General features: G+C 41.4%; 1 protein-coding gene across 1 annotated transcript in view; it reads right to left on the bottom strand.

The window, feature by feature from the left end:
* FNDC7 (fibronectin type III domain containing 7) overlaps positions 1-12,267 on the bottom strand; it is a 52,257-nt gene that overhangs the window by 13,580 nt on the left and 26,410 nt on the right. Inside the window, 3 exon segments of the mRNA XM_044003532.1 lie at positions 1,329-1,583; positions 5,897-6,154; positions 10,600-10,860. Of these exon segments, the coding sequence (XP_043859467.1) occupies positions 1,329-1,583; positions 5,897-6,154; positions 10,600-10,860 (774 nt within the window).

The following is a 12,267-nucleotide window of genomic DNA, read 5'->3' as shown; positions in this document are numbered from 1 at the left end:
TAATAGGGGCAGCTAGATGGCGAAGTGGATAGAGCACTGTCCCTGGATTCAGGAGGACCTGAGTTCAAATCCGGCCTCAGACACCTAACATTTACTAGCTGTGTGACCCTGGGCAAGTCATTTAACCCCAATCGCCTCACCCCCCCAAAAAAAATTTCAAATAATATAGAAAGTGATCAGTATAAAAGGAGACATATAATGTACTATGTGAACATTTCTGGTAGGAGGAACCAGGAAAGGCTTCAAGGAGGAAATGGCATTTAATCTGGTTTTGTAGGATTACCAGGATTTCATCTTGGGAGATGTGGTTGTGTGGGGAAGGTAAAAAAAATGAAAACCAAGATAAAGAGAAGGAAAGACCAGAGTGTGTTCAGGGAGGTCCAGTAGTCCAATTTATCTGGAGCACATATTGGAAGATGATGCTGTAAAAGAAGCTATGAGGGGTTCTATACAGCCTAGCCAGTGAGTCAGCCATGCTGAGAAAGCTGTTAGAGTGAAGCATCAAAGGTTCTAGCCACTAACAGAAATAATGAGTGGAAAAAAGCATCTGGAGAAGGCATCAGTGCCCAAGGATCCTGAGTTCTCTCAACTGACTAGACATTGATTCTCTGGAAAGTGGTGAGCAAAAAAGCACTGGGGACCCCTGATTGGTCTTGAGGGGAAAGGCTGATGGAGAAGTCTGAATGTAAGCAATTTAATTATTTCCCTGGAACTAAGGGTTTCAGGACATGCATATGGCATTGGTCTGACTAGAGTTGCAGACTTACTGCCTGCATGGTAGATGTTTTGACATATTTGATTTTATTTCTTTTGCTTCTATGGATATGAGTAAAGAACAATATACAGAGAAACCATGTTTATGTGATTAATCCCACTCTACTATGCTAGTGACTTTTTTGAAATACAGTCCAAAGAGAAGAATGTAGAATTTTCTCAGTGGGTGGAAACTGAGCCAAAAAACTAATTGCATAACTCAACACAGATCACACAACCTAGACTAACACAAGCTAACCCAAAAAGAGGTGGCGCTAGAGGATAGAAATAGCCAGATTTCTGAGAACCATGAAAAGCTAGGCATTTCCCCTGTGGGCCTTCTGGTATTTAGTGGTACACATTACCACTGAGGTGAGTCAGAGATTTTCAGCTCCTGATCCTTATTATTGGATCAGGCAAGGGGGCGAACAATATCACTGATGGTCAAATTTTCCACTCTTTATTCAACTCCTTTGAGTAACTCCAAGTGAATTCTGCAGGGGAATGAATGATCTGTGGTGTTGTCATGTCTGGTGAATCCTTAGCCCCCTGGGTAGGTATCCCATGCTGCTTACCTGTTGTATAGTTGAACACATCACCCAGAGGGCTCTGCCCTGCCTCATTGTAGGCAAAGACACTAATGAAGTATGTGAAGCCACAATCAGATGGGAAACTGCATCGGGTGAATGATGTGTTACAATGTACCTCCAAACCATCATCACTCTTCACAAAGGCCACATAGTAATCTCCAAGTTCAACGCCAGACCATGACACAGACAAGTGGCCAGGATTGTCTTCTTGGATTGAGATGCTTCTGGGTGCACAAGCAACTAGGAAAACATTTAAAGACCGAGATATTTTATTTGCTTCTTTGCCATGGCTTAGGACTTTAGAGTAATTCACGATAGCAACTATTTGAGTTCTATTACAGAGCAGGTTTAGTAAATTGTGTTGTAAAAAGTGGCAGTGTATTGTAAATCAGTATTTGTGCAAAACCTTTTTTTTTTTTTTTTGCAGGGCAATTGGGGTTAAGTGACTTTCCCAGGGTCCACCCCAGGGGCCTGAAGTCAGAAGGACCTGAGTTCAAATCTGATCTCAGACACTTGACACTTACTAGCTGTGTGACCCTGGGAAAGTCACTTAACCCCAATTGCCTCACTAAAAAAAAAAAAAGATTCTTGAGGGACCAACATATCAATTTCAGGACCTACTACAATGAAATCCAATAAACTATTTTTTTGTGGGGGGAGGTATCTCAAATATTACTTGAAACAAGTGGAATGTTTGTTAGGGCCTAAAATCCATTTGGTTATAGGGCAATTTTAAAAGCAATGAAAGTATTCACTCAACAAACATTTATTAAGTATTTACAGCATGCATGGTGCTGGGGATATGAAAATAGACACTATTAATAATGTGCGATTAAGGATTTTACAATCCAGTGATGCTGGTGTGTGTGTATGGGTTGTAGGAGGAGGGAGAACACACATGCTCAAATAACTATATTAGAACCAAGTGAGATAATTACAACGGAGAGTGATAAGTATGCCCAAAAGAGGTTTAAGCAAAGTGCTGAGTAGTTTGAGGGAGGAGAGGTTTCTTTGCCTGGAGAGACAGGAGGATCAGCAAAGGCTCCAAGGATGAGGAGGTGCCCGAGTTGGGTCTTGAAAGCAGGGTTGGGCTTCAACCAACAGAAAGATGAGGGAGAGGAGTCTTTTCCAAGAGGAGAGGCAAAGGCTTAAAGATAGGAGAGTTCGGGTTGAATAAGACTTCACCTTATTCACTTTTGTATCCCCTAGTGCTTTCATTGGGGAGAGAAGGTGACACAGTGGATAGAGCACCAGGCTGGAGTCAGGAAGAACTGAGTTCAAATTTGACCTCAGACACACACTAGCTGTGTAACCCTGGGCAAGTTACTTAACCCTGTTTACCTTAGTATTTTTCATCTGTAAAATGAGCTGGAGAAGGAAATGATAAATCACTCCATTATCTTTGCCAAGAAAAGCCCAAATGGGGTCATGAAGATTCTGAAATGACCGTACAACAGCAACAAAGTGCTTTCAATATAATGCCGGATATCCCAAAAATGTTAGTGCAGTTTTAAGCTTTAATAGTTAAAAAACTTTTGGGGCCACACTATTGAATCAGAATAAAAATCTCAGAGTTGAAAAGGACCTTGATGGACATTTAATCCAACTCATACCTGAATAAGAATTCTTTCTATAGTGCACCTGAGAGGTGGTCTAGCTACCACTTGAAGACCTCTAGTAAGGGGGAACCCCAATGAAGACAAATCATTACATTTTTAGATGATTCTAATTGTATTCTTACTTCAAGCCTCAGTTTATCTTTTTTGGGGGGGGTGAGGCAATTGGGGGTTAAGTGACTTGCTCAGGGTCACACTAAGCTAGTAAGTACCAAGTGTCTGAGGCCAGATTTGAACTCAGTTACTCCTGATTCCAAGGCCAGTGCTCTATCCACTGTGCCACCTAGCTGCCCCTCAGTTTATCTTTTTTGTAACTTCTACTTATTGCTCCTAGTTCTGACCTCTAGGAAAAATCAGAACAAATTTAAGCCTTCTGGGGGCAGCTAGGTAGCACAGTAGATAAAGCACCAGCCCTGGATTCAGGAGGACCTGAGTTCAAATCCAGCCTCAGACACTTGACACTTACTAGTTGTGTGACCCTGGGCAAGTCACTTAACCCTCGTTGCCCTGGGGGGAAAAAAGAAGAAGAATGCTCAAATTTAAACCTTCTTCCAAACTACAACCCTTTATATACTTGAACACAACTGCCACAACCCTTCCTCTTCCCCCAAGGCTTCTCCAGGTAAAACATCTCAAGTTCCTTCAACTAATCCTCCTGTTACATGAGCTCAAGACCCTTCATTAAACTGGTTGCTCTCCTCTGGATATTCTTCAGCTTAGTTGTTGAATCTTATTTGATTTAATTTGTTGTATTGGATTTCGCCTGTGCCAAAGGTGAGGCAAATCTAGACTGTGTCTAAAGAAGAAGGAAGTGGAACGGGGAACCATTGAATTGCTGTTATGCTTGCTAAAGAAAATATGCTGTATGAAAAGGCTCTGGATAACGAAAAAAAGTCCTATTTTTTGGTCTTCAGACTGCACAACAGGTAGCAGCTGGTATGTTCTATTTTCTGTAGCTTCTGGAATGAATCTTAGAAAGGAAGGTAAGATACTATCCACAATGGACAGACAAAAAACCCCAAACAAACAAACAAAAAAACCAAGGGCAGCTAGGTGGCGCAGTGGATAAGGCACCAGCCTTGGATTCAGGAGGACCTGATTTCAAACCCAGCCTCAGACACTTACTAGCCGTGTGTCCCTGGGCAAGTCACTTAACCCCCATTGCCCTGCCAAAAAACCAAAACCAAAACACAACGGACAGACAAGAGATCTAATATGATAAACATAACTCAGCGGTAATCAGGAGAAGTGATGTATAGTTTTTAATGTCATGAGAATGTCTAGTAAATAATTCATAACAAACCACATTGGAAAGAGAAGTAGTTAATGTTTGTTATTATGTCTGGGTTTTTTGGTTTTGGGGGGGGCAGGGAAATGAGGGTTAAGTGACTTGCCTAGGGTCACACAGCTAGTAAGTGTCAAGTGTCTGAGGCCAGATTTAAACTCAGGTACTCCTGAATCCAGGGCCGGTGCTTTATGTCTGGGTTTTAGTAGTGCCTTGTTATCCAGCATCATCATGGAATCAAGTGTCCTAGATGAATGAATTTTCCAAGCAACTGAAGTTTTACCTTCTAAGTCCCCAGACTATTTTAATTCTAACTTATTGATTGATTGATTGATTGATTTTGCGGGGCAATGTGGGCTAAGTGACTTGCCCAGGGTCACACAGCTAGTAAGTGTCAAGTGTCTGAGGTCAGATTTGAACTCAGGTCCTCCTAAATCCAGGTCCATGCTTTACCCACTGTGCCTACACTAGCTACACTCTCTAACTTTTTTTTTTTTTTAAGATATCATTTTTGGGACAGCTAGGTGGTGCAGTGGATAGAACACTGGCCCTGGACTCAGGAGGACCTGAGTTCAAATCCAGCTTCAGATACTTGACACTTACTAGCTGTGTGACCCTGGGCAAGTCACTTAACCCCAATTACCTCACCAAAAAAAAAAAAAAGATATCAATTTCTTTCTATTTATACCACTGGTATATCCTTCAAGAACTCAGGATCACTTCTATGCCATTATGAAACATCAGAGTAGGTTTTTAGTATTCATTTTTTATTTGTACAAAAAGTAATTTTTAAAAACTTTTAAAAATAAAAAATATAGAAATATTCCAATCTGTACATTTAGGACTTTATTTCCTAATAGTTAGATAGCAGGTTTTCTCTTCACTAGAAGTCTTCAAGCAAAGATTAGATGACTTATTGGGTAGGATATAGAGAGTGTTCCTTTTTAGACCTTGGAGGTCCTCTCCAACTCTGAAATTCTTTGATGCAGAGCCCACTTTTAACTAGAAATTCTTTCTCGTAAATCTAAGCTCTGGACAGCCTGGATTCTGTGGTAAGGAGGAAGGAACATTATCTCTGGTGTTTCAGGACCTGAGTTTAAATTGTATCTTCTTTGATACTTACTACCTGTGCCTCATTTTCCTCATCTATAAAATGAAAGGGGTAGACTAGGAGGTTGCTGAGGTCCCATCAAAATCTAAATCTATGTGGGGAGCTAGGTGGCACAGTGGATAAAGCACTGGCCCTGGATTCAGGAGTACCTGAGTTCAAATCCAACCTCAGACACTTGATACTTACTAGCTGTGTGACCCTGGGCAAGTCACTTAACCCCTATTGCCCGCCAAAAAAAAGTCTAAATCTATGATCCTATGAATAATTGGTAGAATCAAGACTATGTATAACTAAACCTTTGTCAGAATTTCCAGTATTTTCCAAGAATATGTTTCAATTTTTCTAAAACTCTTCCCTGTTCCCTATATCCCTTCACTTTGTGCCCATTAAGATGGGCTTCACATTCTAATGATAGGCCCCTGTTTCATAAATTGCTTCTTCTAGTGCACTTAGAGGTGCCTTAGTGCTCTAAATTTTTGGAGGAGCATTATAGACACCTTGACCCATTAGTTTCATGATGAACATGCCATATTTTACATACCGGTCTTTAAGTTCACTGTTGCTGTTGAATGACTAGAACCAGCATCATTACTTGCTAAAATGGAAAGGTCATACTCGGTTCCACACTGGAGAGCAGAGATAGTGCAGGAAGTAGACACAGTACTACAATTCAGCTTTGAAGCTTCACTGGAGGCTGTCACGGTGTAACTGAAAGCACCTTCTGTCGGCATCCATGAAACAATCGCTTTTCGAGTCCCACCATCAAATGAAACTTGGATGTCTGCTGGGGCATGAGGACCTAGGGTTTTGTTTTTTGGGGTTTTTTTGAGAAACAATTTGTTAAGATGTTTCACATTCCATAAAGAATCAAGGTAAAAGACATCCCCCAAAAGACCCATTTGTACAAAAATATTTCTAGCAGTTCTTTTTGTGGTGTCTAAGAATTGGAAATCAAGGGAATGCCCAATTGGGGAATGACTAAACAAACCGTGGTATATGCTGGTGATGGAATATTATTGTGCTATAAGAAATGACAAGCAGGATGACTTCAGAAAGGCCTGGAAAGACATGTAGGAAATGATGCATAGGGAAGTGAGCAGAACCAAGAGAACATTGTGCACAGAGACAGCAATATTGTTTGATGAAGAACTGTGAATGACTTGACTATTCTCAACAATACAATGATCCAAGACAATCCCAAAGGACTAATGATGAAGCATACTATCCACTTCCAAAGAAAGAGCTGCTATTGATGGAACAGACTGAAGCATGCTATTTTTTACTTTCTTTCATTTTTTTTCTTTTAATCAAGTTTTCTTGTACAAAATGACAAATATGGTAATGTTTTACATAATCATACATGTATAACCTATATCTAATTGCTTGCTGCCTCAGGGAGGGGGAAGGGAGAGAATGAGAGATAAAAATTGGGAGCCCAAACTATAAATAAAAATGTTTATAACATTTAAAAAATAATCAAGGTAAGATTTAGTAGAATTTCAGGACCTAGCCCAGGTATGGTGGTACAGGACTTTTCCCCCACTACTAGGAGGGATGAGGATGATGGATCTCTTGAACTTGGGGTTCTGAGCTGTTGTAGACTATGATGATCAGGTGACCACAACGAGTTTGACATAAATATGGTGAGTCCTTTGGAGCAGGGATCACCAGGTTGCCTAAAGAGGCCTAAACTGGCCCAGGTTAGAAAGAGGCCAAAGGGGAGCAGCTAGGTGGTGCAGTGGATAAAGCACTGGCCCTGGATTCAGGAGGACCTGAGTTCAAATCTGGCCTCAGACACTTGATACTTACTAACTGTGTGGCCCTGGGCAAGTCACTTAACCCTCATTGTCCCACCAAAAAAAACCCAACACACACACACACACACACACACACACACACACAAAGAAGTAGGTCAAAATTTCTGGCTAATCAGTAATGGGATCTGGTTTATTACTATCCCCTGAGTTTCTCCCCTGGGTAAAATGGGGAGACCTCATGTTAAAAAATGGGCATCTAGGTGGAGCAGTGGTTAGAGTGAGGGCCTGAAGTCAGGAAGACTCATCTTCCTTAGTTCAAATCTGGCCTCAGACACATCTTAGCTGTGTGACCCTGGACAAGTCACTTAATCCTGTTTGCTTCAGTTTCCTCTTCTATAAAATGAGCTGGAGAAGGAAATAGCAAATCATATTTGCCAAGAAAACCCCAAATAGGGTCACAAAGAGTCAGAAAAGACTGAACGACAACAGTAGTCTTTAAAAGTATATATTCAGGAACCACCTTTCAAGATCAGCTCCTTTCACAGGTGTCAAAGACCAGATATCTGAATTCCAGTAACATTTTACCTTGCTCTGGGACCTTGCTCTGGGCAAGTCACATAAATTCTAATTCCTCATTTGTAAAATGAATAGTATAATAACTGCCTGAATTACCTCTCAGGGTTGTTGAGAACATCAAATAAATGCAAGTTACTTTACACACTGAAAGCATGGTACAAGTGTAAGCTATTATTGAGTAGTAGATTTGTTTAATGATTACTTACTACTCCACAGAGAGCCTAGTTGAAACAAAAATTTTAAGTTTCAGGAATCTCTGACAACTGCCAAAAACGGAGGCTCATGTTTCTTGAGTCCTTATCCTGGCTCCGCTATTAACTAGAGGTGTGCTCTTAGAAAAATTATTTTACCTCTCTGGGAGTCAATTTTCTCATCTGCGAAATAATGGCTTCAGACTAAAATGTCTGGAGGCTCCTGTATTTATTTCTCTCATACCCAAATATTATATGAATATTTCAGTGTTTCTCTGGAAACGGTATTGTTGAAGACCCTAGCCCTATTCCTGAAGCAATACAAGGAGGTACTTACAATTTTGACCCAATGGCCAACTCTCAATCAAAAGAAGTTAATTTTTAAGTTTTCTAGAGGCCAGCTTCTCTTCCTTCCCCTCATCAGATGGTACCAAATGATAAAAACAAACCCCCAAAGGCTCCAAAACCACAAATGCCTCCTCTTTGTTTTAATGCTTTTAAAGCAAGCCATGTAACAGTCACTTCACAGTTACCAAAAGTTACTCTCATGTGGACTATAAATGCAGATGTATGATTTTCTAAATGACTTCAATAGCCCCAACTGTCCTATAGGAAAAACCATACAACATACATTTTTTCCCCTGAGAATAGGAAAAAAATGAAATGGAATATAAAGAATGCATTCCTTTAAAATAACTATGTTGTTAGATCTTCACCCTGCTGTCCACAAAGAATCTCTTATTCTGTATCAAAAAAATCTATTTTAAACCATCTTTGTGTGTATGTGTGTGTATACTTGGCTGAATTTTAAATTCACAATTGCTGGGGACTTCCTAGAACAGCATCATCCTTTTCTGTGTGCTATTAGATTGTGATATATTTGTAAAAATTATAAATGGGATTGGTGATAGGCCATGTCTATTTGGAACAACCTTTCTTATCACATTCAGTAACCATTTAAAAACCAGCATGGGCGGGGGGGGGGGGTGCAGCTAGGTGGCACAGTGGATAGAACACCTGCCTTGGATTCAGGAGGACCTGAGTTCAAATCCAGCCTCAGACACTTGACACTTTCTAGCTGTGTGACCCTGAGCAAGTCATTTAACCCACATTGCCCCTCAAAAAACAAAACCAAAAAACCTACCAGGAAGCTCTGAGAATGCTGATTATGTGATAATAAATGTAAATAAATCTAATAGTTCCTGGTGTAACCCAGGCTGGTCTGGGCATGTTTAATTCTCCTAAAACAGAGGTACCTTTGAAGGGCTTTTTTTTTAGCTTAATTTCTTGTGGGGGGGGGGCAGGGCAATGAGGGTTAAGTGACTTGCCCAGGGTCACTCAGCTAGTAAGTGTCAAGTGTCTGAGACCAGATTTGAACTCAGGTCCTCCTGAATCCAGGGCCAGTGCTTTATCCACTGTGCCACCTGGATGCCCCTATTTTTTTTTTAACTTTGAAGGACTTTTTGAGCATGCTCAGTGTGCCTAGCATGGAGGCTGCTTCATTCCCTACAATGTGGCTGTAGGCAGCTTTCTGTGCTTGGCTGCCCCAGTCTTTTTTTTTTTCTTTTTTTTTTTTCAGGGCAATGGGGGTTAAGTGACTTGCCCAGGGTCACACAGCTAGTAAGTGTCAAGTGTCTGAAGCTGGATTTGAACTCAGGTACTCCTGAATCCAGGGCCAGCGCTTTAACCACTGTGCCATCTAGCTGCCCCTTGTCCCAGTCTTTAAAATTCGATTTAAAAATCTTATCTACTGACTCCTGAGGGTGAAGAGCCCAGGTTAGTCACAGCATGGGCACTATGAACTGAACTGGTGAGAAGGAAAGGACTCTCCTTCCCCTCTTTTACCCCAGCTCTGACGAGTCAGCCTGGAAATGTTTGTTTCTGTTCCGTGTTTTCCACTTCCTCAGTTTTAGGTGTTGGAGATGATCTTTATGAAATTTCAAAGTCTACCTATGGAGACCTTGGAACCAGGATGGTAGGTGGGGGTAGTGCAGCCAGACAGCCTGGCATGAAAGAACTGAGAAGCCAGGGTACCCGGGACTCAAGCCCCAGGGAGGTTTTGGACTTGGAACTGAGGCCGTGCTCTATGGGAACTGATCTAAGCCGTGAACTTAATCTTCTTCCCCTCCCCAGAAACTGAGGTGGTACAAGGGGAAAGAGAAGGAAGATCATGCCTCCCACATGTTGGGGAAGTAAGTTTTGGGTTTTTTTGTTTGTTGGTTGGTTTTGGTGAGGCAGTTGGGGTTAAGTGACTTGCCCAGGGTCTCACAGCTAGTAAGTGTTAAGTGTCTGAGACTGGATTTGAACTCAGGTCCTCCTGACTCCAGGACCAGTGCTCTATCCACTGTGCCACCTAGCTGCCCCTGGAAAGTAAGTTTTTATATTTGTTATTATAACTTTTGGGGTAATTGTTTCTGTATAAACGCTAATCTGACTGTTATTGGCTAATGAAACTAGAGGTACCCTCTCTCTACTTTGGGGAACACTATCAATGAGGGCTGGAGAGGGTCATCTAGGCTCCCCCACCCCCATACCCTAATCCCCTTAAGGGTATGGGGAACTCTCTGGGTAGGCTAAAATATAACCTACCTGACCTTCAGGTGGTAGGGGCCAGGTTGGTCTATGTTCCATGTGGGCACTCATGTTCTCTTTTCACTAGTTCTTAGAAATTACTTAGTTACATTATGCTGAACTAAATAATGTTTCTTTGAAGGGCTTACTTGTTCTCTGATTATAAGTGGAATCATCTCCAGGGATTCCATTGGCATTCCAGGCATATGCCTTTATCGTATAGAGTGTTCCTGCATCTAAACTGGTGAAGGTTAAAGAGGTGTTGGTGGTATTCTCTTTCCACATCCTACCCAAGCCATTGGAACGCATGATGGACACGGAGAATCCGACCGCCATAGACACAGCCTCCCACTGTACCAGGATCGAGTCAGAACTGGGAGAACTCACATCCAAGACAGGGGCAGCCAAGACTGAAATAGCAGAAAACAATTCATATCTTTTGACATCTACACATGCAAATTGTTTCAGAAAAAACAAATGTAGCACAATACAAACTTAAAATAAAAAGCAAGTAAATGTGGGGTGATCATTTATATTGCCAAAGAATTCTTTGCTTTACAAAAAGATTCATAGGAGGGTTCTTTCAAATTGTACATATAGGCATTTGCTTATGTGTAATGTAAGATTCTAAATGTGTATTCTAATCTGTTCCCCCAGTTTTGGGGGAAACTGACTAAAAATCACTGATAAAACAAGTTTAGGTTTTTAAGGGTTTATTGGAAAATAGAAAGAAAAAGATTAAGAACAGAATTCCAACAGCCTGGCATTCCTATCTTTCCTCAAATTTCCTGTGAAGTCCTCTGCCGCCACCACCATCCAGTCAGGAACCTAAAAAGCCCCGCGCTCTCTGCGCAGGCTCCCTTTCCTCCTTCCTGTCTCCTCCCAGACCATAGGAGGCTCCTCAGTTGATTGGCTGGTAGCCTTGATAGACAGCACCCATGAGCAAACGTCATTTCCTGATGCCAAGGAAAAGCCACAATGCCTCTGAGGCATTTTCCTCATGGTGGAGCTTTCCCACAGCAAGTCTCCAGTAGGTGGCATCATTCCAATCATTACAGTCTCCCCTTTTGTTCCTCAAGAAACAAAATGTTTCCTTGACGGAACAGTAAAAAGAATATAATAACTATTGCTAACTAAGGCATTTTCCTCATGGTGGAGCTTTCCCACAGCAAGTCTCCAGTAGATGGCGTCATTCCAATCATTACACTTACAGGTTACTAACTACTCCACTGAGATCCTGGTAGGAGAGAAATTATCAGTATTAGGAACCTCTGACAGTTATAGCTGAGTCAGAAATGAAAATTGAAGGATCTTTGGAATTCGAAGGATGGCACAATGGATAGAGTGTCGGGCCTGGAAAACTCATCTTTCAATCTGACCTCAGACACTTACTAAGCTATCTGACCCTGCGCAACTCACTTATCCCTGTTTGCCTCAGTTCCTCATCTGTAAAATGAGCTGGAGAAGAAAAAGACAAACTGCTCCAGTATTTTGGCCAAGAAAACCCCAAATGGGGTCATGAAGAGTCAGACATGACTGAAAAATGACTGAACAATAACAATGGAATTCAAATATGTCAATGGGAAAATATAATCTGACTTAGACACAACTTCTCAAGAACATTCATTCCACATCAAGGTGCCCTTGTACACATTTATACTTAGTAATTAATGTTGCCACACAAAGCCAAATAAAAGTAAATCTTGGCATGTGTTTCAATATGTGTCAAACCACTACAAAACCCGATCCATCTGTGCTATATTCTCCAGTGGTCTTTGGGGATGTAGATATGTGGGATGGATGTGGGATGTGGAAGG

The sequence above is a fragment of the Dromiciops gliroides genome, chromosome 4 (genome assembly GCF_019393635.1).
Source record: "Dromiciops gliroides isolate mDroGli1 chromosome 4, mDroGli1.pri, whole genome shotgun sequence".
NCBI lineage: Eukaryota > Metazoa > Chordata > Mammalia > Microbiotheria > Microbiotheriidae > Dromiciops > Dromiciops gliroides.
This window is presented reverse-complemented; position numbering and strand designations above follow the sequence as displayed.